Genomic DNA, 24,685 nt, shown 5'->3' on the forward strand with positions numbered 1-24,685 from the left:
TCCCTTTCTCATGAATTCAGGCGGTACATAATATACATAAATCTTTACTTTCTATTCTATCTTACAGTGGTACACAAGTCCCCATAAGCCCTTCTCGCAAGCCCCCTATAAGCCCTTCTCACGATGCCCAACAACCTTGGCAAAAGAGTCAAAGAACATGGTCATCGAGTGCCGACCTGCAGTCTTGCTTCTCAAATGGTTATCATAATCCAACATTTCCTTGTACGGAACCTTGGCAATAATCTCAACCACACGAGCCGTAGACTTCTTACCACGCAATGAAGTGATAGAGTCGTACGGGTCAGGAGGAGTATAGATTTTGGATACATCAATGTGGTCTTCACCCGTAGACTCGGCAGATCTGTCATTGACCTCCAGAACTTGACCACCGGCACCAGCTGTGACGTCGTGCTGCACTGCACCGGCTACAACCTCCGGACAGGTGATGTTGACAAGCATGATGGGTTCCAGAATGCCAATCTGCTCCTTCTCGAATGCGTCTCTCAGAGATGCCTGTACTGCCGTCCTGGAAGCACTGCTAAAATGGCCGCCGGTGGGGGTTTCGCAGGCTCCAGGTTCTGTGTCCAGTGTGATGGTTACGTGGCACCCGTGAACGGGGGCTGCACGACGAGGACCCCTCGCGAGACCTGCAATAGCACCGTTGAGGAGTTGCGCCCTTGCCTCTTCAGGGTCAAAGTTCAGAGTGGTAGCGCCTTCTGCCAAAGGAATGACGACGTGATATATGTTCCCGTCGCGTTCGACACTGGGTAACGTTTCTCGATGATGTTCCTCAAGTGGTTCCAGAGTAACGGTACACGACACTTTACCCGGCTTGCTCGCGACGGGACGGTCAAAGACGACATGCTGAGGCCGCGTAGGCTCTGTGACGCATTCCTTGTAATCGACCTCGATAGGGCCAAAATCGGCATCGATCTTGTACTTTTGCTTCATGTTGTAAAGTGAAACGTCAAGATGCAGCTTGCCCATACCCTGGATAGTGAACTGTTCTGTCTTGGGGTCTCGGCTGTATCGCAGACTGGGATCTTCTCTTGTGGTGTTCTCCAACGCGATCTGGAGTGCCTGGGCGGCAACGTTGCCGTAAGGTTCGACCTGCAAGAATGCTACTGGTGGTGGAATCTCAGGTGGTCGAATCTTGACGTGACGGAAAGATTCAGGAATAGGTTTGTTTCCGTTCATTGTGATGAGAGTGTCACCAGTTCGAGCTTTTTTCAACCCCCTCAGAGCTCCGATCTGACCGACCCCTAATGTTTGAATATCTTGTGTTTTGTTTGCAGAGATCTGAAGAATCCCCATAGGCTTCTCATTTGCTAAAATGTTGGTGTTGAAACTTGCTGCGTTTCTGGTAAGAGTGCCATGGTAAACTCGCACAAAACTGATTACACCCTCCTTGGGGTGGTTAAAGACCTTGAAGACTGAAGCGATTGAAGAAACTTGTCCCCTGGCAGTCTTGGAACTGTTATCGAGTACTTCAACCAAGCGCTGCTTTACTGAACCAACACGGACCTCTGCGGATGGGCGCTCGTCTGGACTTGGTAGATAGTCTGTGATGGCATCCATCAATGGCTCAACGCCGATATGGCGGAAGCTAGAGCCTGCAAACACAGGAATGACACGACCATCACCTTCTCGGATGACTCTTCGGATAGCTTGCTTGATTACAGCTGTATCGATGTTTTCATTCTCGGCGAGGAATTCATCCATGATAGCTTCATCAAAATCTGCAAGACCTTCAATCAAAGCCTGTCTTGCAGTCTCAATCTCAGGAAGAAGATCCTTGTTGGAACTTGAAAGCTTCTCTTTCAGCTGTGCGGTGTTGTAGATGGTCTTTTCACGCTCAGACTTCCATCGATATCCTACTCGATTAACGATATCAATTACACCAACAAAGTCCTCCTTCTCCCACCAAGGAATTTGGCAGACGAGTGGCCAACCTTTGAGACGCGTTCCTATCTCGAGAACAGCCTTTTTGAAAGAGGCACCCTCCCGATCAAGCTTGTTGCAATATACAATGCGTGGTACTCTGAATTCGTGAGCAGATCCCCATACTCGTTCTGTGTGAGCTTCAACGCCCTTGACTGAATCGATAATACAAACTGCTCCATCGAGGATGGGAAGACATCGATCGACCTCGAAGCGAAAATCTTGATGACCAGGTGTATCAATGAGATTGATCGTCTTTGCATGTTGACCAGGAGCAAGTGATTGTTGAAGAGGCCAGTTGAAAGTGATGGCTGCTGATTGAATGGTGATGCCTCGTTCCCTCTCCAAATCGAGAAAGTCTGTCACCGTATTTCCAGAGTCGACATCTGAGTTTTTATCAGTATTTACTCCCAGTAAGTTTTTGTCATGGCCTAGTCACCTCCAACTCGTTGCGTGACACCACTATAATAGAGCATTCGCTCAGTGGTTGTTGTTTTGCCCTTTTATTCATGTGAGATTTATAGAAGAGCCGGTACTTGGAATAGTCCAACTTACAGCATCAACATGAGCAATGATGCCAATATTTCGTATGTTTTGTAGCTGAGTATCATGATGGGCCTGATGCATAGCTCGACGAGATAGATTGACGAGCTCTTTGTTGCGCCATTGACGCGCAAGACAACGGCCCGAGCCTTTGATGGCCGGGCCGCTCCTTAGCAGCGTTAAAATAATCATTCCGGACTCGGAAATAGACCAAGACTCGAACCAGGCATCTCAAAGCCCTTGTTCACTTTTGATGTCTCGATCGATGGTTGATTTTGAGCTTTCTCTGGCTGTTTTTGGCTCTTGATCATGATTCGCCAATACTTAAAACTTGTGCTCCGCAACCAACTCCTGATTTCCCACCATCATCATTGGCTAAGCTAGGCCAAGCCCCCTGTATGTGGCTGTGACTGCTCTAACCTGAACCGAAGCTCTAGACAGCCCAGGCGGCAGGTTCTTGATTCTGGGGGTGAACCCTCACCTAAAGCTACAGCCTACAGCAGCTGTCTCTGGGCCCGGGCTACCTACGTAATCTGGTTCCTGTGCTTTTCCAACTCCATTCGTGGCCACGCAAACCTCACATCCATCACAATCCGTCTGCCTTCAACGCGATTTCCTTTTAAAGCTGCTGCCTAGCTTTATCTCCCTTCTCCTTTGAACTCGATCGACCTCGAATCATCACCGGCGCAATCCTTAGGAACAAAACCCTTTCCCCAAAAGACATAATGAACATGGAGCCCTCCGACATCTTGTGAGTTGCAGGCATCGCAGAAGTTTTTGTAGGGAATTGCATCGTCGCTAACCATCGCATCAACGTGTAGTCGCATTGTCAACTTGGCCGTTGGTGTCATCGTCATCCTCGGTGGTATCGTGTCCATCTTCTCTTTCAGCCTGTACGTTCACGTCAATTCCATCGAGGCCGATCGCCTCCAATTCGCATTCGAATCAGGCACTTGGCCGTAATACAGCAGCGCGAGTACTAATGCCTCTTATACAGTCAGCCCATCATCCTGGGTGCTTACATGATCGTCTTTGGTCTTGTTACTGGCCTTCTTGGTACGTCGCGACAGACCGAATCTCCGCAAGTCAATCTAACAAACCACAGAGTTCCAAATCCCCCCTCAAGTTTCTCGACATGCGTCGTTCATGTTCTCTTTCATCGGCCGTGGCGTCTGTAAGTTGAAGTCTGTTAACAGTGGTTCTCAAACCATGACTAATTCCCTCCCAGTCTACATCTTCCTCGGCTCTCTGATGGTGAGCGACAGCGTTCTCAGCAAGATTGCTGGCAGCATCGTGGGTATCACCGGTATTGCCTACGTCGCTCTCGAGTTCGTTCCCTCCATCGAGCCCCCTGCCAACATGCGTGAGGCCGAAGACGCTGGCTGGGGTGCCGAGCAGGTCTAGAAAGCCGATCAGCCAGTACTGTCTCGCACGATCGACTCTCCAGACATGAGTGCATAACACCTTCGCGACGACCATTCGAACATCATAAGAATGCTAGCGTGAATGCGCAACCGCGGTGAACTTGGAAACGCAGAGGATCAAGACTACACGGAGTTTAGTCTTGGAAGAGTTGGGGGATGAAAGTGTGTATATTTATAGGATTCGCAGACAGGAAGGAGTTGCAGATGTGACTCGTTATGAACAATTTCATAAACGGAGTTCATGAGTCAGTAGTTTGAGGATGTCAGAAGTACGAATATACCGAGCGATTAGACTTGAAGAATTGCCGGGATTGAATATTGTATTGTCTAGTATACCATATGCTCCCAACATGCCATGATATTCAAACGCCATTATTTTACTATCAAACCAATATTGCTCTTTCACGCCCTTCACGTTCTTGGACTCCTCAAAAAGTTAACTACACCACTGCAATATCCAACCAGACCGTCTAATCGGTTGGACTCCTTCTCTTGATACGTCTTCCACTCGCTCAATGCCTCAAGCAGATCCTGGTTCTCCATTACCAGATCAAAGTGAAGCCGAAGGAACACAGTCATCCAGGCCTGGGTCAGCTCATAGTCTCGGCGTGTTTTGAGACGGGCTGTCAAGGCACGAATGAAATGCAGCAGCTCGTTGGGGATATCATCGCCATCGCCAATAGTGAGCGAGCGAAGCTCTAGGTCTGCGCTTGAAGGGGAGAGAGACTTGAGGTGCTCGATAAATTCATCGTCTGTGTAAGGTTAGTTTATGCAAACAGCAGTGCAAGAGGAATATACTTACAGTTTCCGGTCTCTGCTCCAACACGAAGCTTGGAACCAAGTGCCTGCTCGAAACGAGCTTGCTCAAGTTTCGTTACACGAGACGTGTTTTCGACATCCGCCTTCTGTTCCTTGGTCGCCATAGGGTTATCCTTACCCGTTATGGAAGGTAGGAAGAAAGGAGCCTTTTCAGGAGCTTTGGGAGCTTCCTTGGGCTTGTTTCGTTCTTTGATAAGATCCAGGTGTAGCAGTGTTTGCCAGCGGCTCTTGGGAACCAGAGACAAGGTTGTAAGATCAGCGCTGAGCTGCTCGATAGTAGGTGCCACCACAGTATCCTCATCCTCAGCCTGCTCTTCTTCAAATGCACCCTCCAGTATACCATGGCTGTTCTCGCCAGAGACCGTGGGAGCGGAGACGTGTCCGATCTCCTTTTCAGAGATTTGGCGCGTGGGAACATGCTTGAACAGGGCCTTGTTGGTCCAGAGTGTTACGCCCAACTCGTTCTCAATTGTCGCAGCCAGATACTCACCAGTGACGGACATTGCAATCGCCTTGCAAGGCTTCTCGAGTCGGATGGCATCGATCAGGTGACTCGTAGGAAGGTCCCAGACACGAATGACACAATCTTGAGAGGCCGCGATGATCCACCGTCCGTCGCTAGAGAAGCAAAAGTCGTTGATAGCACCCTGGGGACCCCAGAACTCACGAATAGTTCTCTTGGTCTCCATGTCCACCACGCGAATCGACAGATCATCACATGAAAAGGCAACGAGGTTGCTAGCGGGGTGGTATCTGCATCCTGTGGGGAAAGTCATGGGTGCCCAGTCGATCTGCTCCAGCAAGTTACCTGTCAAGAAATCCCAGAACTTGATCTTGCCATCCAAAGAGCAGGACACCACTGTCTTGTTCATCGAATCAACAACGAGACCGGTGACTCGCTTGGTATGCCTTCCGGTGCCCATGGGGAACTGGCGGGTAGACTCGACGTGTAATTGAACAACATCGTCTGCCTGTCGTAACTGTTGCATCTTGAGCTGACGAGCTTGAGCTGGGGTGAGTTTTGAAGGGAATCGTTGACGATGGTTTCCAGACTGAAGGTTGTACATATCGATGCCACCAGACTCTGCACCAACTAGAGCAAAGGTACCACAAGGGCTGATAGCAACAGTCGAGACGTTGGAGTCGTCTCCAGTAGGGAAAGCCCATCGACCTGCTCTCTTACGGCCCCAGAACCATGTCCTGGCATAGGAATCGTTCTTGTGAGCAGTCACCACACTCTCCCAACCGGTCATACCACTGACCTCTGCATTATGAGCCCTCTTCTTCTGTGACTTTTGCCATATGGGCTGGGAACCGGGCATGGCACCAATGCCACCATCTCGGTTCAGTGAAGAAGCCATGCATGTGATCTCAGGTGCCTTGAGGTCCTCCAAAGTCGTTGTTGGTCCATGCGACAGGGCGTTGGTGGCCAGAATACCAATCTTCTTAGCCTTCTTGCGAATATTGCCCTGACTCAACTCTGCACTCTGACCATCACGGCGCAAACTCCATCCCCAAAGACTTCGGTCTTGTCCACCACTAAGCAGCCACTTGTTACCAGCATCAGCACCCTCAAAGTCGGTAGGAAGGAACTGAAGGCAGTTGACGGGGCCAGCATGTCCACTGCGGGAGTGGAGAATTCGGGGCACAGGCGAGAAAGGGGTTTCGTCAAAGATCCAGGATTTGAGGGAGTTGTCGCGACCGCTGGTCAGGACTACAGGTTGACCGGGAAGGAACTCGATCTTGCTGATGCCACCACGAACAGTAGGTCCTTCGTACGAGGGAGGGTTGTGGGCGCTTCGCAAAACACCCATAACACGGCCGCCGCCGTTCAAATCCCAGAACGTGACATCGCCAGTAGCAGCTGTTGATGTAGCCATAACACCATCCTTGCGTCCATCATTACCAGCACCCATACCATCGGTTCGGAAAGAGATCGAGTTGACTGGCGCTTCCGAGCTGCCAGCCTCAATGCGAAGCGAGATCTTGTCAGTAAGAACATTTGTGATGATGAGAGTTCCCTCAGAATAGGCAATGGCCAGAAGAGACAGAGCTGGACTGGGCTCCAAGCATGTTACGGAACCGCAATCGGGGCCAGGAGGCAGAATGGTGTAAATAAGCTTGGCAGTGCTGACGTTCCAGATCTCGACCCAGCCATCTTTGCGACCCACGAAAATCTTGTTGAGGAAAGTGGGCATAGACACGATACCGCCTGTGATTTCGTTGCCGCGGTCGTTTGCAGGCGTGGTGTGGATAGTAGTGTAGTGCTCCAGAGTGGCTGTCTTGAAAATTTCGATTCGGGTCAGAGCAGCAATGATAGTCCATGTTCCCAAAACCTGAATCTGCTGGACAGGTTCATTCAGGTCGGAGGGCAGCACAAGCTCATTAACCTTCTTGCCTCTCTGGAAGATCCAGACACCTTGAGCTTCGCCCTTGGTAGATCCTCCCCATGCTGCGAAAATCTGTTGCTTCCAGGCGAGAGTTGCGGTGATATCGGCGGGGGTCTGAGGGCGAGTAATGAAAACGAGGTTCAGTCCGCGACGAAGATCGTAAGTCTGAATGGATCGGCCAACAGAGGTGGAAATCTGGAAAGTGGTCTTGCCGAGAGGAATCGAGGTGAAAGGAACACTTGTAGGAGATACTAAACCAACAGTCTTTTGCGAAAAAGTCAGCTATGGCAACATGGTGAGGCAGTAGAGAAAATAGACATACGCGGAAAGGCGCAAAAATTCGAGAAGAGTCTGATGCGGACTTTGAAGCATTGGCTGGTGCGACAGTTTTCTGACGCTTGACCGGGTGGTCTGCATCATTATGAGGCATTGTGATTATATTATATGCAGCTGGTGCTAATAGCGACAAGAGTAACTACACCAGTGATGCCCGCTTGCGCTCTGCGATGGAGGCTGCTCTGCGTGATGCTGGGGCCATCTCCAAAAATTTACAATTTTTGGCGGTGACACGCGGCAGTATTTCCGACACTGGGCTGAAGAAAATATCTACACCTATTGAGTACTAAGAACTCGACTTTGCAACGACTCATATTTTTTAAAACCCTTTTATATCCTCAAGGAACGAAATAAAAATCTCATTGTATTTCGGGATTGTATTTTATTATATCAAAGACTTGCTCTGATGGGAAATTGAACCTCGACTCACTCGAGTTACAATGTGCAGATCATTTTGTCAGCTTGATCGTTGCGAATGCGGCATCACGTCAAGTCCAGAAGAGCCTTCTACTAACCCAGTTTGACAGTTTCTTATACAGGGTCCTATCGTCCGGCAGGCATCGACGGTAAGCCATGGCGTAAAACATCGAGACTGGAATTCTGCAAATCAATCGGAGATCTGGACTGAAATAGATCTCTGACGAAATCGGACGCTGCTCCGATGGCTTCAATTCGACCCCTATGAAGTCAAATCAATTGATCTATACGCGCTTGGTAAAGCTCGGTTGTACAGTAAGGCTGCGAGAACGCCCAGTGTACAGTACACGCCTGGGCCCCAATGGCGGCACGGCTTAACCGATGTGGTACTCGTTGGCCAATATTCCCAAGACAAGTTTTTGGATAGAATGTTTGTGACACCATAAGTTGGCAAGGATATCAAAGTCAAAGCAGGGGGCATTTCTCGTGTATACTGCAGCCATCCTTACTTACGTGAGCGGGCTTGGCAGGGAAAGGATGAATCTGTTGGTAATTGAGCATGAGTATGAAGTGAGGAATCAATCATTGGATGGGATGATGGAAATATCGGCGTTTGCTTCATCAGTGCGTTGTTGTGATGCAAAACAGTGGACATCCTTTCACCTCTTCGTCTATTCATAGCATGGAAACGACAGGTTCTCCATGCACCTGAGAATGATCTACCTAACGCAACCCCACCATTCTTTGACAATTCTTGGATATCCTTGTCCAGGCCGTCAGCCAAGACACAGTAGGAGATGGGATGAGAAACACTATGTAAGACTTTAATCTTTGACGCGACTCTGGTATTAGTCAGGACCGCTGTATGAAAAAAATACATACCGTGTTGTATGAGGATAAACATGATACCACCCACCCATGGCATTGACGGTAGACGTCACCAGGTTATTAGCGCTTGTAAGTCAGGGCAGTAGGGCAGGTTAGCTAGCACCTAGACAGGCTCAACGCCAGGGGACATCTCATGGCCAACCAGTATAAGAGGATGCAAGGTTTCGGGATCGGATCGGATCTAATGCTCTCTCGTATTTGTTCCCTGAGAGTAGCCCGTTGCATCGTAGCTGACGTTTACGATGCAGCAAATCGGGGTCGATATGGAATGGATCTAGAGGCCACAAAGTAATGGGCGACAAACTTAGTACCGAACTGAAAGAAAAGCCCCCTTTGTTCTATTCTACCAAAAGTGGAGGTAACCTTTGGATAGTTTGCCAGGAACAGAACTGAACAGGCAGACGATCAATTGCTACAGGGCGCGTGCACCTCCTAGGTTGGTAGGTGGTTAGGTTTTGTTTCAGCGGTGGCGCAGCGGGCGGCTCAGTCTAAGAAAAAGCCAAACCGACTCTGGACCCCAGCCCAAACACTGAAAGCGAGGAGAGAAGCGAGCTAAGGAAGCAGGCTTGTGGGCACGTCAAAGGCGTCAAAGGCAAGCCCGATGTAAGCTTAAAGCCTTAGACTTGCGTAGTCGATTATGCACGAGATGTTGGTGGTAAGGTTGTCTCTGGCTTAGTGCCAAAACTGCAGCGACCCGACACTGACTTTGACTTGTACAGTGTCACCAAGCTTTGCGGTTCACTCCACCTGCAGCGCAACACGCGACCACATACCAACCCTAGGTAATTCCATTTATACGTACTGTACTGTACAGTATAGACTAGTTAGTTAGTTAGTATGTATTTGAGGGGTGAGGATTTGCAAGGGGTGATGAGGGGGTTGCGTGTCACTCTGTTTCACTTCAATCCGGAACTGGGGCTGGGGCTAGTTAGATGTATGTCTGTCTGTTCCTTCAGCTACAAACTAATGATGCTTGCTTGCCTCGTATATCTGACAAAAAGTCTTATGTCCGCTTGGCTTTTGCCTAGACTTGACCTTGTTCCTTCCCTCTTCTCCATCTCCATCTTCCTACTTTGACTTCGTCTCATCTGATGATGGTTAGATAGATTCAACATGTCTTCAACCGTCTCATATCTTTTTGCCGTCTATTTTGTATCAATACTATTTGCCAAGTTATTACATTTGTATATCCACATTCACTCAATTGCCGTCATTGACTTCATTGTCTACCTACCGACCTTTTTCCTTCAGGATGTCTTTTTAGTTCTCTTGGGCCGTTTGTTATTGCGTCGAGAGCGAACAATTGCTTCCTTTGCTGGTTATCTTGCTGGTTGCATTCTCACGTAAGTCTTTCCATCTTGGTTCAACTCTCATTGGGTCTGTCGCTAACGGTTGGCGCATACACAGTCTAATAACATTCGTTGCTGCTGCATCCGAACTCGGCTTCCACTACAGAACAGGCGGCGAAGTCGAATGGAGCGACGCTGGTGATTTTGCCAATGATGAAGGTCTCAATGTTCTTGTCAGCGAAAGTAGCAGTGTGGTGGTTTCTGCATTGATCATTCTCATTGTCTCGTGGTTCCCTCAGAACTACCTCTACCGAACCGTTGGCAACGTCGTAACTGGCCTCGGAAAACGCATTGCTTCGGGTATGTTACTCTGGTACCCTATCAAAACTGCTGACGTTTTAACATTTAAAAGTATCCAGGCATATCCGGACAAAGATTCGCCCCCAACCCCAAAATCAGCATGATCCTGAAAACGCCGAACCTTTCCTTCATCGCACCAACAGCGGAGAATCTCTGCCAAGTACTGGCAATGCATCGCCCAACCCGACCTACGAAGGAGAAGAGAAGGATTCGGAGGAAGGCTCGTCACCAAGGCGACGCATGTGTGCTTTTGTTCCGCCTTGGATCATCACGACTTCCATCATCCTCTTTATTGGCATAACCACCATCGTTCGCCCTGATCAACCTTACAACCACATGGCAAGCAGTTTGCCATTGCGATTACTCGATTCGGTCAAACCTAAATTTGGCCTCTGCGCTTCTCAAAATGAATGGCCTCTCAAGCAACTCACTGAACAGTCCAAGTGGACTGCCCCCAAGGGTGACTTCAAGGGCTGGGCGCCTAGCAAAGTCAACAACGACTATGTCAAGACCTACAGAGATAACCCTCCTAAATGGTTGCCTAGTCCCATTCCCAGTGGATTCCTTAAATGGGACACTGAACGATACAAGAACAAGACTGATAAGAAGGATGGTCCTAGCGATACATGCCCGAACACCTGGCAAGATCGGGGATTTTATAATCCTGTCAACGACCCAATGAGAATTACTAACCTCGACCAAGACATCATTGCTCCCATCCAAGAGGCACTACACAACAGCTCTATCAAGATTCGTCACATTGCTCTCATCCTCATGGAGAGTATGCGTGAAGAGCTCTTCCCACTTCAACAGGGCAGCGACATGCACCGTATCATCATGGAATCCCACGAAGAAAAGCTCAGAGATGAAATCAACAGTCGAGTGTCACGCTTGACGCCAAACTTTGAGAGAATTACCGGAAAGCCTGGCAACTATGCAAGCTCAAACGGTACTGCTTACACTCGACCCGAAAACCTATCGTGGAAGGACCAGGACAAACCTGGGTTTGGTGGTATCAACGTTGTCGGAGGTCTCACCACCAGCAGTGTCTCGACCAAGAGTCTCGCTGCAGCTCATTGCGGCGCGTGGCCCATGGCCGTCAACATGTTTGAAGAGGCCGAGCTCGAGAGCTATCAGCCCTGCCTTCCCCAGGTTCTCGAACTATTCAACAAGGTCAAAGCCAACCAGACAGAAAAGCGAGAGTGGTGGGGATCGAAACAATGGTGGGGAACAAGTGGAAGCCAGCAAGCCAAGTTTCACGAGTACCAATGGAAGCCCGCGTTTTTCCAGGCGGTTACAGATTCCTATGACCGACAGGACAAATTTGATGCTAAGATCGGATTCGACTTCAAGGTCACGAAACCAAAGCTCGATGAAGAGGCCCTCAGTAACCCCGAGATGGAAGAGATCAACTATTTTGGGTATCCCGAGACAGATCTGAAGGAGCATATCAGGAAGTACATCAGCGATGGATTGGCCGAGAACAAGCGTCTCTTCATGTCGCACTTTACGAGCACAACTCACCATCCTTGGGGCGTGCCTAAATGGTTCGAAACCGAGAAGTACATGGGCAAGGAGGGCGGCCGACACCAAGATTTTGACAAATATCTTAACACTATTCGCTTCACTGATACGTGGCTTGGCGAGCTGATGCAGATGTTTGAGGATGCTGGAATCGCAGACGAAACCCTCGTTGTATTTGTTGGCGACCACGGACAAGCTTTCAAGGAGGATTTCTCCAAGACGGGTACCTACGAAAACCGCCATATTAGCAACTTCCGAGTCCCTATTTCTTTCCGCCACCCTGCCATCCCTCGCGTCCAATACGAGGCCAACGTTACCTCCATCTCTATCCTCCCTACTGTTCTTGACCTCCTTGTCAACTCAGGATCGTTGAACCAGGAAGACTCCGCCATCGCATCCGACCTTGCCAATGATTACGAAGGTCAATCTCTTATCAGGCCATACCAAAAGACCCAAGACGGCCGCCGTGCTTGGAACTTTGGGCTTATCAACCCGGGTGGTGGCATGCTCACAGTCACATCAGCCGACGCACCATGGCGATTGGCAGTTCCTCTGAAGAAGGACCTCGAATACACATTTACAGATCTTAGCAAAGATCCGCTCGAGCTAGATGCTCTAGACAAGTGGACTATCAAGTCTATGATTAAGGCAGTAAAGCGGCAGTACGGCGACGAAGCCGCAAACTGGGTGCGAGAAGCTGACGAGGTTGCCCACTGGTGGGCTCTCGAGCGAAGACGACTCTGGGGATATAACCCCAACGAGGAATAGATGATTGTTTTTTGTTTTTACACTTATGAAACGATGCATTGGGTATCTACCTGGCTTTGGGGATATTGGGGAAATTGGTTTTTTGCGTATACCATGGCCCATCTGTACAGCATATACATTAAGGGAGAGGCTCCCTCGGAAAGGGCTGATTTTGGGTTGTGGAACCTACACCATACATAGATTTTCATTTTTAGCATGCTGTTATCCTTGACTGAAACTGTGAAACCATCCTACTATACAGTGTACTACTGCAAATATGAAACCATCCGTTCAGTGATTAGGCAATCAGTTTGAAACTTGATTATCATCTTAAGACGAAACATTTGTGCACTTCTCACTCAGATCATGCGTTTCAGGGATATATACATTAGATTTGGATCTATACACAGTGCATGAGAATGTGTGTTGGATCGGTTCTGCGGGTGCATATTGCTTATTATAGAGGCGTTATTCGTGGCTAGAGAGTCTGAACGATAGAACGGCTGCAGGGATATCGGTAGTTGAACATGTAGTCTTCAGGAGGATGCGTAGATGCACAGATAAGATGGAATTCGTCCCTTCGTTTGGAACTAGTGGCAATGGCGCATCTAGGCTAAGTTGATGACGAAGGGCAAGGCTTGGCCAAGTGACTCGGAAATAACAGTTGAGCAGAAGTAAGCAGGTGCCTTTTGCAGGATATCAAGTTGATGTCAAGATCTGGTATTTATTTCATGGCATATTTATATTGAAAGTTTGTTGCCCACCTCAACTTATGTCGCCTTCAAGTCACCAAAAACGGAAATCTCGACACACCTTGGGGCTAATATCTTCCACAACTTGTTCATCCAATAACAAACCTCAATCCGAGCATGCCCCTTTCGATGTCGTTCTGATTGCCGCGTGCCTGAAACTATAACGGCGGATGATGCCACTGTACCGGCCTGCAGGTGCTCTCAAGGTTTGACGCCTTCTTGCAAGTGTCATGTGGTGCATGAACACAGTCTTATTAAAGACCTTGCATGTTTACTACCTATTGAGAACAACAGCCTAATATGCCACTGCATGCATATATGTGTAGTCTGGACCTAAGAGACTTACACGAAAAGCTTGGAAGCGCCATCTCCACTATCACGGACAGAGTCCTCCACTCCCCAGATGACCCCATCGCGAGCCCCGCTATCAGTTAATAAGAATCTTATGACAACCATGAAAATCGACTATTGCTTTAGTATATGCCATTGAGATGGAAGACTTCATAAGAATGATATTCACTATGATAAGTATTTTAAAAGAAATCTGTTTGCAGCAAGTGATATCTGCGCTTGCTTTGCTACCGCGGATCTATTCTGTTAGCCTCTTATACAGGCCCTTGTCCTGCTAGCTCAGCTGCAATCCAGTTGTCAATCCTAAATACCGACATCTTGTAAGAGCGATCTCTCGCCCTTGCGTCATTGAACAGTCGATCATGGAGCTTTATTGCTGCAGGACGGGCAAAAGGGAAAAAACCTACCCTCGTCACCTGGTGACTTGCAGCAATATGAAGCGTTGCGTAGGTAGAATTAGCAGTGTTAGTACCTAACGAGCTGGCGGCGCAGCACCCGCATCACATTCTTTTCTGAGCTCTAAACATGGTAACGGCCCAATTCGAACTGAGACAGAAAACAGGTCATCATTGAGCCTGACATTGTTGTCTCTCATGAGCATTATATAAATCCATTTTGCTTCGCTTCCATGTATTGGAGAAAGCTGCTTCACCTTTCATAAAACCGTGGACAAAGGCCGAGTTGGGACGTGTCCAAGACAGTCTATTGAGGACATCGAGAAACGTCTGAAACGTCCGCTTTATTCTGTCTGCAAGCAATTTAGGCTCGTTAACCCAAAAGATACCAATAGACGGTTGTCCAACGACGTCAGACATTCCACAAGCTCGTGGCTACAGTTATATTGCCAGGCAGTCTGCAAACAACAAAGCCTGATAGCACGAATCAATTGACAGCAGGGTTTTGATACATTCAATCAGAGTCGCTTTCAAGAAAATACGTACAAACTGCAGATGATAAGCAGCAACACGCAGTCCCATCAAACAAGAAGGATACTGCATTGTATCAATTGATACCATCCATATCATCCGCATACGACCTTACCTTGACTCACTTTATCTATTGCGGAGGCTCTAAACGGCCGGCACCATGAGCAACTCACTGGACACAGATCTTGTTAGCACTGCCAGTTCCGATCAATGCCCAGAAAAAGCACCAGCACAAACACAGGCACAGGCACAGGTGCAAGGTCAAGGAAAAGCTGGACCCGGACCTTTGACTAGCCGCCCCTCTACCTCCGCCTCCGGCGAACCTTCCGCCGCCGACTTTTCCACCTCACCTCGCCGCTCCAATCCACACTCTCTTCCTCCCACATCGGCCCTCGCTTTTGGTTACGTACCTGCCGAGCACCATCAAATACAGGCCAAACCGCCTCGCCAAGCTCGTGCTCTCTCTTACTCATCAGCTTCGCTTCTCGCCAATTCTTCTGCTGCTGCTGCCACTAGGAAGAGTCGCGGTGCCGAGCCCGTTACCAGAGAATCATACGCACGCCGGTCTAGTTTCACGACAGCCCCAAACTTAACATCGGCTGCCTCGTCCTTGCCAATCAAGAATCCCCGGGCTCTTACAAGTACTCGCCGCGAGTCCATGTCCTCAGATATCGCCGCCGAAGATCAGGTGTTGACCGATTTGCAACTTTCAGACGAACCCCACCACCAGCGAACCCGCTTACCGTCTGCCATCGAGAGTTCTCACACCGTCCCGTCCGAAATTCCTACCGCCACAAATAATCGCTATTCTTCTTCCTCAGACCTTCAATCTCGAAGGCTTTCGGGGACATCCATCTATTCTCTTGCATCCGCCCGCGGCGTCCTCAGTGGTTCATCGTCAGCTCAAGGATCAGAGTTAGGAACCCCACCACGATCTGTGCCTGGATTTCTGTCGACGAGCAAAAGTACAGGGATAGTCCAGTCTGAAGCCGAAGTTTCCAACGTTACTGTTACTACCTCAAGCCTTCAAGCAGGCCAATCGGTCGCGGGAAACCCCAATCAGCACAACCTAACTGCCCGAGATCACAATTCGCAGCCACTTGACTTTACGAAAAAAGCCATCCGTCACGACAACATGCAGAACTCTACATCCGGCCTGCGCAATCAGGGGCCTGACCGATCTCGCAGTCGAGCCAAAAGACGCTTCAGCGGAAGTACAGCGACCAGCAGCCATAGCCCGAGTAGTGATCGGGCTCCCCAGCACCGGGAGAGAGAAGAGGGTAGGTTGATGTATCCTGTACTTGGGACGATCACAGGGCGAAGGGCTTTGTCATAGTATCTAACTTGCTGCAGTGAAACCATCACGATATGGCGTAATTGGTGTGTGCGCTCTCGATATCAAGGCCAGAAGTAAACCCAGCCGAAACATTCTGAACCGACTTATCGCCAATCGAGAATTCGATGTGGTCGTCTTTGGTGACAAGGTTATCCTCGATGAAGGTAAGAATTACACGAAACTTTGAATTTTAAAAGCAAAGCTAATCCATCTGCTTAGAGGTTGAGAATTGGCCTATATGGTAAGTATTCCACTCTCGGTGAACTGAAGTAGCATAGTGGGGTGCATCTTCAATGTTACGGCACGTGCCGAATTACCCAAAGAGACCACTGACACCAGATAGTGATTATCTTATTTCCTTCTACTCAGATGGATTCCCATTAGACAAGGCGATTGCGTACGTCAAGGCACGAAAGCCTTTCTGCGTAAACGATGTCCCAATGCAGCAAATTCTGTGGGACCGTCGCCTGTGCCTTCACTTACTCGACAAGATCAATGTCCGAACACCAAAGCGTGTTGAGGTCACTCGTGATGGTGGTCCTGCATATCTTACACCAGAGATGTCCAAGCACATCAAGGAGATTTCTGGAGTTTCTCTCGATCCTATCGACCCTCAACAAGTACCACTTTCCCAGAAGGTGGAATTGATCGATGATGGCAACACAATCAGTGTCGATGGCCAAACGTTGAGAAAGCCTTTTGTTGAGAAACCAACCAGCGGAGAAGACCACAATATCATCATTTACTTCCCAAGCGAGGATGGTGGTGGTGCTCGAAAGCTCTTCCGAAAGATCGGAAACAAGAGTTCCGACTACATCCAAGACCTCAACGTGCCTAGAGCTATTACGGAGCCTGACAGCAGCTACATCTACGAAAGCTTTATGCAAGTTGACAACGCTGAAGATGTCAAGGCCTACACCGTTGGTCCAAGCTACTGTCACGCAGAGACTCGAAAGAGTCCGGTCGTAGACGGCGTGGTGCGAAGAAACACTCATGGTAAAGAGTTGCGATATGTTACAGCTCTTGGTACCGAAGAGAAGGAAATGGCCAGCAAGATCTCTACAGCATTTGGGCAGAGAGTCTGTGGTTTCGACATGCTGCGAGCGTCAGGAAAAAGTTATGTCATTGATGTCAATGGCTGGAGTTTTGTCAAAGATAACGATGACTACTACGACCACTGTTCCAGCATCCTCAAGGATCTTTTTATCAAGGAGAAATTGCGTCGCGGCGGGTTCACCCCCCCTATGCCCTCGCCTGCGCCGTCAGAATCGGGAACCGACCCGTTCACTCGAGCATCCAATGCGTTCAAGGACCGAGAGCAACAAAGCCAATCTGGAACTAATGGTGTCAGGACAAGCATAGCATCAATCCCGGCCACGGATTCGCAACCCGACGATACATCGCGCCGTGCAACAAGCGGCACGGTAACTCCCTTGATGCCTACAGAAACCGGACTACCTTCGAAAACACAGAGTTCTTCTGCAACACCAGTGATCCCAACTACCCCTACCGATGTGAACTTGCCAGACATTTTGTCCGCCCCCGCAGCACCGCAGAGCACTATCGCGGACCCCCCAGCAGAAGACGCACCTGCTGTGTCTGAGCCTCCGCTGCCGACCCACTCCTGGAAGCTGAAGGGCATGGTCTCAGTGATTAGACACGCAGATCGCACACCTAAGCAGAAGTACAAGTTCACTTTCCACTCAGAACCCTTTATTGCACTTCTGAAGGGCCACCAGGAAGAAGTTTTGTTGATCGGAGAAGCAGCTCTTGGCAGTGTCATTCAGGCAGTTGACTTGGCCTATGAACAAGGAATTGAGGATCGTGCTAAGCTTAGATCTCTCCGCAATGTCCTTGTCAAGAAGGGAAGCTGGCCGGGCACTAAAATCCAGATCAAGCCAATGTTCAGGAAGAAGAAGACAGAACCGTCGGCCATTAGTGAGGAACTCGTCGCCATGACTGAGAAGGAGAATAACAAACCCGATGAGGGGGGTGACTCATCAAAAGAGGACAAGCCCCCTGGAGCACCAAAACGACAAGACTCTCTTTCTGGTGTCACAATGTCCAAGTTCACGGCTGCCGAGGAGAGGTTGGTCCTCGACAAACTACAGCTCATCGTCAAATGGGGAGGCGAGCCAACACACTCGGCCCGGTATCAGGCCCAAGAACTCGGCGAAAACATGCGCAACGATCTCATGCTCCTGAATAGGGACATTTTGGACGAGGTTCATGTTTTTAGCAGTTCTGAGAGGCGTGTAACAACCAGTGCACAGATCTGGGCCACTTCGTTCCTGGGCAAGAAAGACATTGCAGAAGACTTCATCACAATTCGCAAGGATCTGTTGGACGACTCCAATGCTGCCAAGGATGAAATGGACAAGGTGAAGAAGAAGCTCAAGGGTCTTCTCCGCAAGGGCAACGAGCGTCCCGCGCAATTCACCTGGCCGGAAAGCATGCCTGAACCTTCAGAGGTACAGACGAGAGTTGTGCAGCTGATGAACTTCCACCGGCGTGTGATGGATCACAACTACAAGAAGCTATGCAGCGGTGCCGTCACGTCGCTAAATGCTATCTCAAACCCCAGTACTGAGAAGTTGTCTGGTGATAACTCGAGCTCATCCATCGCATCATCAATGTCACAGGCAAACACCATCAACCAAATCCAGTCACGATGGTGCTGCGGCGAAGACGCTGAATTGTTCCGAGAGCGATGGGAGAAATTGTTCCAGGAATTCTGTGATGGTGATAAGGTTGACCCGAGCAAAATATCGGAACTTTACGACACCATGAAATTTGATGCGTTGCACAACCGCCAGTTTCTGGAGTGGGTGTACACGCCACCCAACCACATGTTGGATGAGTACACAGCTGCCGGCGCCAAAGAAGGCAAGCCAAAGGAGTCTGAAGATGGCAAGTCCATTGATGAGAAAACTGACAAGAGTCATCAAAACTCGCCCGAAGGTTCAGACAAGGTGGACGCTGGGAGCCGATCGGCCTCGGTCAAGAAGTTGTTTAGAAGACGATCGTTCCTTAACAATCTACGACACTTTAACGAGGAGGCACCGCCAGAACAGTACTTCCGCCTCTACAAGGGAACGAAGCAGACTGCGTCCCAGACAGATGCCCATAATGAGCCTCTGCAAGAGCTGTACCGTCTTGCCAAGGTCTTGTTCGACTTTATCTGTCCTCAGGAATACGGTATCTCGGATAGTGAGAAACTTGAGATTGGCTTACTCACATCTTTGCCTCTCCTCAAGGAAATTGTGCAGGACCTGGAGGAGATGCAGGCTTCAGACGATGCCAAGTCCTTTTTCTACTTTACCAAGGAGTCACACATCTATACATTGCTGAACTGCATCATCGAGGGAGGTGTTGAGACCAAGATTAAGCGCAGCACTATTCCCGAGCTCGACTATCTTTCTCAGATATGCTTTGAGCTTTACGAAGCTGAGATGAAAACGGCAGGCGATGGTTCGTCGCCCCATAACGCCCCCACGTTTACATACAGCATTCGTATCACCATCAGCCCTGGATGCCACGTCTTTGATCCCTTGCATGTTCAACTCGACAGCCGACACTGCATCGGATGTGCCCCCCGACGCAGTCTGACGCCACATGCGGATTGGTTGCAGGTTATCAAGACACTTCGAGCCAAATTCAACCAGTAAGGCCCCCACAATTCCTCCTCGTCAAATGAATTTCCACTAATATGTTTTTACAGGGTCAAATTACCAAAAACGTTCCTCGCAGTCAACCTGTCCGATGCCTTCACATTTGAGGACCTCGAGCGGCAAGGGAGCGACAGCGATGTGTTAGAGATGAAAGCTGCGCCGTCGAGAGGCTTAACCGACCAGCCCAAGACCCCCGGGCAAGAGGGCTCGGAGGATCTTGCAACTGGTGCCGGCGAAGTGATGATCTCCTAGGTCCAGGAAGTAAGCCCGAAAAGAATGAGCGGAGGGCATATTGTCTTATTTGACAGAACATGCGCCGTGATACCAAGTCTTTACATTGGAGGACTTGCTTCACACTCAGTAATCATACACATGATGGTGTGTGCTACCCTTGTCAATATTGTGACGAGTTGATGGTCTCATAAATTTTACTGTCACTCTTTTCTAAAAACTACAGATAGACATTGATATCAATATCCAGGCTAATAAGAGCAACCCACTTGCGGGCTCGTATCATTGATAAACGACTTGACATGTGAAGATAGTCCCATACTCTCACGTAAACTTATGTGTCGTTACATTGCAGACACTCCATCGGGTTAATCACACGGAGCAATGTTTTCAAGAATAGGATTGTGTTAGTTAACCTTTAAAATCTTTTATCGGGCTATTTTTTTCTCCGAGCTCGGCATCAATCCCCAAGTAGAACCCCTTGAATGGGGAACCAAGGGTATAGGCTCGGTACGCAAAAAAGGCTCAAGCCTCGAACCCCACGAACCAGGAATCTGGGTCGCAATTGTCACCTTGAGAATTTCGATTCCATGTCCTGAAACTTGCTCCGGAGCTGTGGGTAGACAGCAATTCGCTTCTTTCAGGGGATACGAACAAGTGATACGGGCAATGCTGTGCGCATATCCGTATGGTGGTGTCGCTAACTTCCAGCTCCGCATGAAGAAAACTGCTGCATGGGATGTTGTTGACGATCGAATTGTGGAGGCTCCGCGCGACAAGGACCACGGTCCTTTGATTATACTAGGGATAAGTTCGACATGTGTTCTGGAATTTGTGGGCTCTTATGGAAAATTCTCTTGAGACTTGTTGGAATATTTCGTCTCGCATGATACGCAAGCCCTGGACTTCTTGGCTGAATTCGGGCCAAGAGCGTCAAGAATATTTGGCAACGTGAGGCTTGCAACACGTCCATGTTCGATAGTTGGCTTTAGATACCAATCTTATCTGTGATTGGTAGATATAAGCATCAGAAGTCTCTACACAACGTAGGAGCAAACGCGAGACAGGGATTTATGGATAGAGTTTAAGTGAGGCAATTGAAGAGTCCCAGGCCCAGACTTCATTGGTAAACACGCAAAAACAGCTACGGGGCCTCATCACTTGTTGTAGACGACGTCACTTGACCACAAACGGTTCAAGACAGCGGGCTTGAAGCCTGATATGGGAAGCACTCCGCTGAAAGATCAGAGACAAAAGAGACACATGCAGATGGGAAATGTGATGCCGATATCCCCGGCAGATGGTGGCAAGCACTCAAGACCAGACGAAGAACCATGTAAGTAAGATTTTGACATGCACGAAGCTCTGATTGCACTTGCAACAAGTGGGGGAACGCGTGTACTTTGCGTGGTATTCGGGACCAGCATAATCGAGAGCCGTCAATCGAATCGCATCTTGTTGCTCTTTGCAACTAGCTAGGGGTTGAAACAGAGGCGAAGTGGTTGTCTAGTAGTCCCTTTTTTGGCCCAAAGTTGAAGTAGTAGAATGGAGCAAACTTTAAGAGCGAGCGTAGTATAGTATCCTTAACTCTGCAAGTACATGCCTAGTTTCGGTTTCAGAAATGAGGTGTGTAATTGGGGCATAGACGCCTGTTAATGAAAGCCCATGTAACTCGATCATGACATTCAACGGCCGCGGATCTTGGCTTGTGACAGCCGGGGTGCTGGGCGAGTGGCTGTTTAGAAAAGAGTGGCAGGCTGCATGACGCCTTGTAGCAAGCAACGATTTAACGACGTTCTGGGGTTTGTGGGCATATCCTTGTGAGAACGGGGGCGGTTGAAATGCCGGGTCTGCCAAATTAAGCCGGCGACGGGTAACTTGAATGTGGATGGAGACTGCGGATCATGGGTTTGCTCGCTTGAGAGGAGTAGAGTATACTGTCTTGACTGCGCCGTGTAAGCTGTAGCCCACCAGGGAGGGTCGCATGGCTCTCAAGTCAGCAGTTTTGAGCGAAGTAGTAAGAAGGCCCCCCCAAGCCCAAGAAACAAGGATAGAGGTTCGAACCGGGTGATTCGAGATGGTATTCAGGCGAATCTCGTGGCGATCAATGGAGGATTCTCTGGAAGCGAAGAGACAAGGTTTGCCATGTTGTCATATACGATGAAGCGAGAGCAGGCCAGGCTAGGCCCTGTACTTTGATGACCAGGATGTGAGACGATATGCATCTATTTGCAGGCAGTTGGTGTAAAAGGCTTGCCGGGCAATTCTGTTTGTAATCTCTGAATAAGACGATGATGGCAATGCTAAGGAGAATTTTGAGATGAAAGGGGTGCGAGACGAGATTCCACGACAGGGTGAGAAGCGAACATACCTGTCAGAGAGGGAAGGTCCAGTAAACTCAACATTAACTTGTGTACATTAGTAGTTAAGCTAAGGAAGGTGCTGTGGTTAATACTTCCCAACGAATTAAAGGTTCGGGTTCCAATCCGTGTAAGCGGAAGGGCGGTTGTAAACGGGGGAAAGTGGAGGGGGATGGGGTCACCAGTAGCAGATCGAAAAGGGAAAGTGGCCGGTCGAGACAACATCTATTCTTCTTGCCTCGGCGCATCTCGCTGAAAAGGGTCAGCATTCATCAGACCATACACAAGAGAAAGAATTGGATAATAATATCCTGCCCGATTTTGTTATACCTGCTTAGATGTAACTCTGATGAGATAAAACAGCCGAATGATGAGTATCAGAGGAAACGAGCATGACGGGAACAATATCAACAATGTTGACTGTGGCTCTGACTGTGACTGTTATTAGCTCCACAAACACACGGAAAAGAAAGTGAAACGATTACTCTACACGTGGTGAATAGTGTCATAGAGCGGGATGAGTTTGCCGACCTACATATGAGCCGAGGCGGTCGGTGAGGCTCAACATCGTCATGAATCCAGGTATCGGTATGGGGTCCACGAGTTGCAAGGATGACTGGCCACGCCTCTCATCTCGATACTGCAGTCAAAATTAACCCCTCTTAACGTGGTCTGTATATCCGAGAAACGAGCAATCAGTAGGCACAACGTAGCGGAAGCTAATAATGCAATAGAACAAAAAAGGCAGTGTAGAGATGGAGAAGAGAGTTTGTCGAACGTTTATGGAAATGACAAGATATGGTAGACGGCAGCTTTACCATTCTGGACTATATTCAAAGCCTCTACGGCATACAGCCAAGCAAACTTTTGACATGTCAAACAACGGCTACCGTTTAACTACGCTGAGACATAACCAACAAGCTGTTGATTCTTGTAACCTCATTGGCCACTGCTTTGTATAAAGTGTTTACAGTCCTGCAGCTAAAAATGTCCAGCATACTAAAAAAGAAAGTGTTTCGGAAGTGAGTTTGGACCAACTAATAAACATATGGCGTCTGAGCGCTAGACTTGCAGGGAAAACACCATTTTTGTAACCACAGAAAACGAACAGACTTTGGTACAAGGGCAGGGCTATGTGTCTTACCGCCTCATATTCACCGCGGGAGAGAGCCGATTTGGTCCATAAACGAACCATGGCAAGGTGATTCAATGGCATTGGCTTGACGAATAGACTTTTACAAAGTGTTTTGCCTTGCTGTTTGAACTAGAACCAGCACCACTAACAAATAACGGTCGTGTATCCGTACTGACTTCACGACATGGGCGGATATTTCTTCATTACAGCCCCCTGTCAAGGCCAAGCCCTTTTTTTGTGCATCTATCTGGGGTTATGCCGCTTTATGGTGATCTTCTTAGCACGGCCAATACTAGTCTGAGCGATTCGGGCCTTTCCAATTACATATGTGTCTTTGGAAGCTTTTCTGTGATTCTAGTCCACGAAAGATGCAAGTGCATGAAGATTCCAAAGGCTGTGTGCTTTGAGACTCTGTCACAGGTTGATTAGGTTCAGCCTCGCGAAGCTGGCACATCTATTAAATCCCCCGGGAGGCGGTGTCTATTCTGGTAGAAGGTAAACGTACTAAGACCGTTGGTGATACGCGAAATGTATCTGAAAGGACGACAAAGAAGGAGAGTAAACAAGACCAACCATGTATGTGTCTTTCCATAAAGATGAGGGGCTACGTTTTGAATCGCGGGCTAAATTCCCGAAAGCCTCAATTTGGACCTCTGTTCCCATTCATTAGCTGCCTGGTTGTGTATGAAGGGTCATGTTATCCGTAAAGTTGAATATCTCTACTTCATTTGAGGTTCTCCGAAGGCTAGAACATCAAAGTCCCATCCAATTGCGTCGCTATAATGTCTAGCACTAGGATCATTGCCCCTTCGGTAAATATCCTATCTCGACATTGGACGAGAGGGGTCCGCTCTCTTACATCACATCCAGGGGTGGGCGGGTGAATAGGCAGATAGGATAGGGCAGCCAAGGTGATGATGATGATTTTTCCTCATTTATCCGTACAGGTTCACGGCTACTGAAGAAAGAAGTCATGTTGAATCGTGATAACTACTAGTTAGAGACTGCCTGCTCTGTTCTGTTCTGCCTCGGCACGGCCGGTATGTTCTGGAAGCGCACTAATTGATCAGAGTCTACTACTATTAGTCCAGACTATCCCAGACCAAGGTTTTAGGTTTATCTGCCGCATTTTCGGTATTGATTCCGTACGGGCATTTTTCACGATGCAGCACACTCGACGCACACGCACACACACTACACCTTCACAAGCTTTCTTCTCATGTGGTCTCAGTCTTATTATGATGC

At 48.8% G+C, this 24,685-nt stretch overlaps 5 protein-coding genes across 5 annotated transcripts; 3 read left to right on the top strand and 2 right to left on the bottom strand.

Moving 5' to 3' along the window:
- Positions 1–105: 105 nt before the first annotated feature.
- On the bottom strand, positions 106–2,568 carry FPOAC1_008615 (uncharacterized protein; the record flags this gene model as incomplete). Its single annotated transcript, XM_044853056.1, has 3 exons — positions 106–2,327; positions 2,381–2,441; positions 2,497–2,568. The coding sequence occupies 3 exons, from the start codon at positions 2,566–2,568 to the stop codon at positions 106–108; spliced, it is 2,355 nt and encodes a 784-aa protein (XP_044705726.1).
- A 641-nt stretch (positions 2,569–3,209) lies between these two features.
- On the top strand, positions 3,210–3,888 carry FPOAC1_008616 (uncharacterized protein; the record flags this gene model as incomplete). Its single annotated transcript, XM_044853057.1, has 5 exons — positions 3,210–3,235; positions 3,306–3,377; positions 3,482–3,540; positions 3,590–3,658; positions 3,713–3,888. The coding sequence occupies 5 exons, from the start codon at positions 3,210–3,212 to the stop codon at positions 3,886–3,888; spliced, it is 402 nt and encodes a 133-aa protein (XP_044705727.1).
- A 431-nt stretch (positions 3,889–4,319) lies between these two features.
- FPOAC1_008617 (uncharacterized protein) lies at positions 4,320–7,547 on the bottom strand (the record flags this gene model as incomplete). The annotated part of the gene is made up of 3 exons (XM_044853058.1): positions 4,320–4,660; positions 4,711–7,381; positions 7,440–7,547. The coding sequence occupies 3 exons, from the start codon at positions 7,545–7,547 to the stop codon at positions 4,320–4,322; spliced, it is 3,120 nt and encodes a 1,039-aa protein (XP_044705728.1).
- A 2,324-nt stretch (positions 7,548–9,871) lies between these two features.
- Positions 9,872–12,699, top strand: FPOAC1_008618 (uncharacterized protein; the record flags this gene model as incomplete). The annotated part of the gene is made up of 3 exons (XM_044853059.1): positions 9,872–10,101; positions 10,166–10,407; positions 10,460–12,699. The coding sequence occupies 3 exons, from the start codon at positions 9,872–9,874 to the stop codon at positions 12,697–12,699; spliced, it is 2,712 nt and encodes a 903-aa protein (XP_044705729.1).
- Positions 12,700–14,867: 2,168 nt separating this feature from the next.
- On the top strand, positions 14,868–19,966 carry FPOAC1_008619 (uncharacterized protein; the record flags this gene model as incomplete). Its single annotated transcript, XM_044853060.1, has 5 exons — positions 14,868–15,987; positions 16,061–16,207; positions 16,263–16,284; positions 16,387–19,707; positions 19,765–19,966. The coding sequence occupies 5 exons, from the start codon at positions 14,868–14,870 to the stop codon at positions 19,964–19,966; spliced, it is 4,812 nt and encodes a 1,603-aa protein (XP_044705730.1).
- Between the last annotated feature and the right edge of the window lie 4,719 nt (positions 19,967–24,685).

Source organism: Fusarium poae, chromosome 3 (assembly GCF_019609905.1).
Source record: "Fusarium poae strain DAOMC 252244 chromosome 3, whole genome shotgun sequence".
NCBI lineage: Eukaryota > Fungi > Ascomycota > Sordariomycetes > Hypocreales > Nectriaceae > Fusarium > Fusarium poae.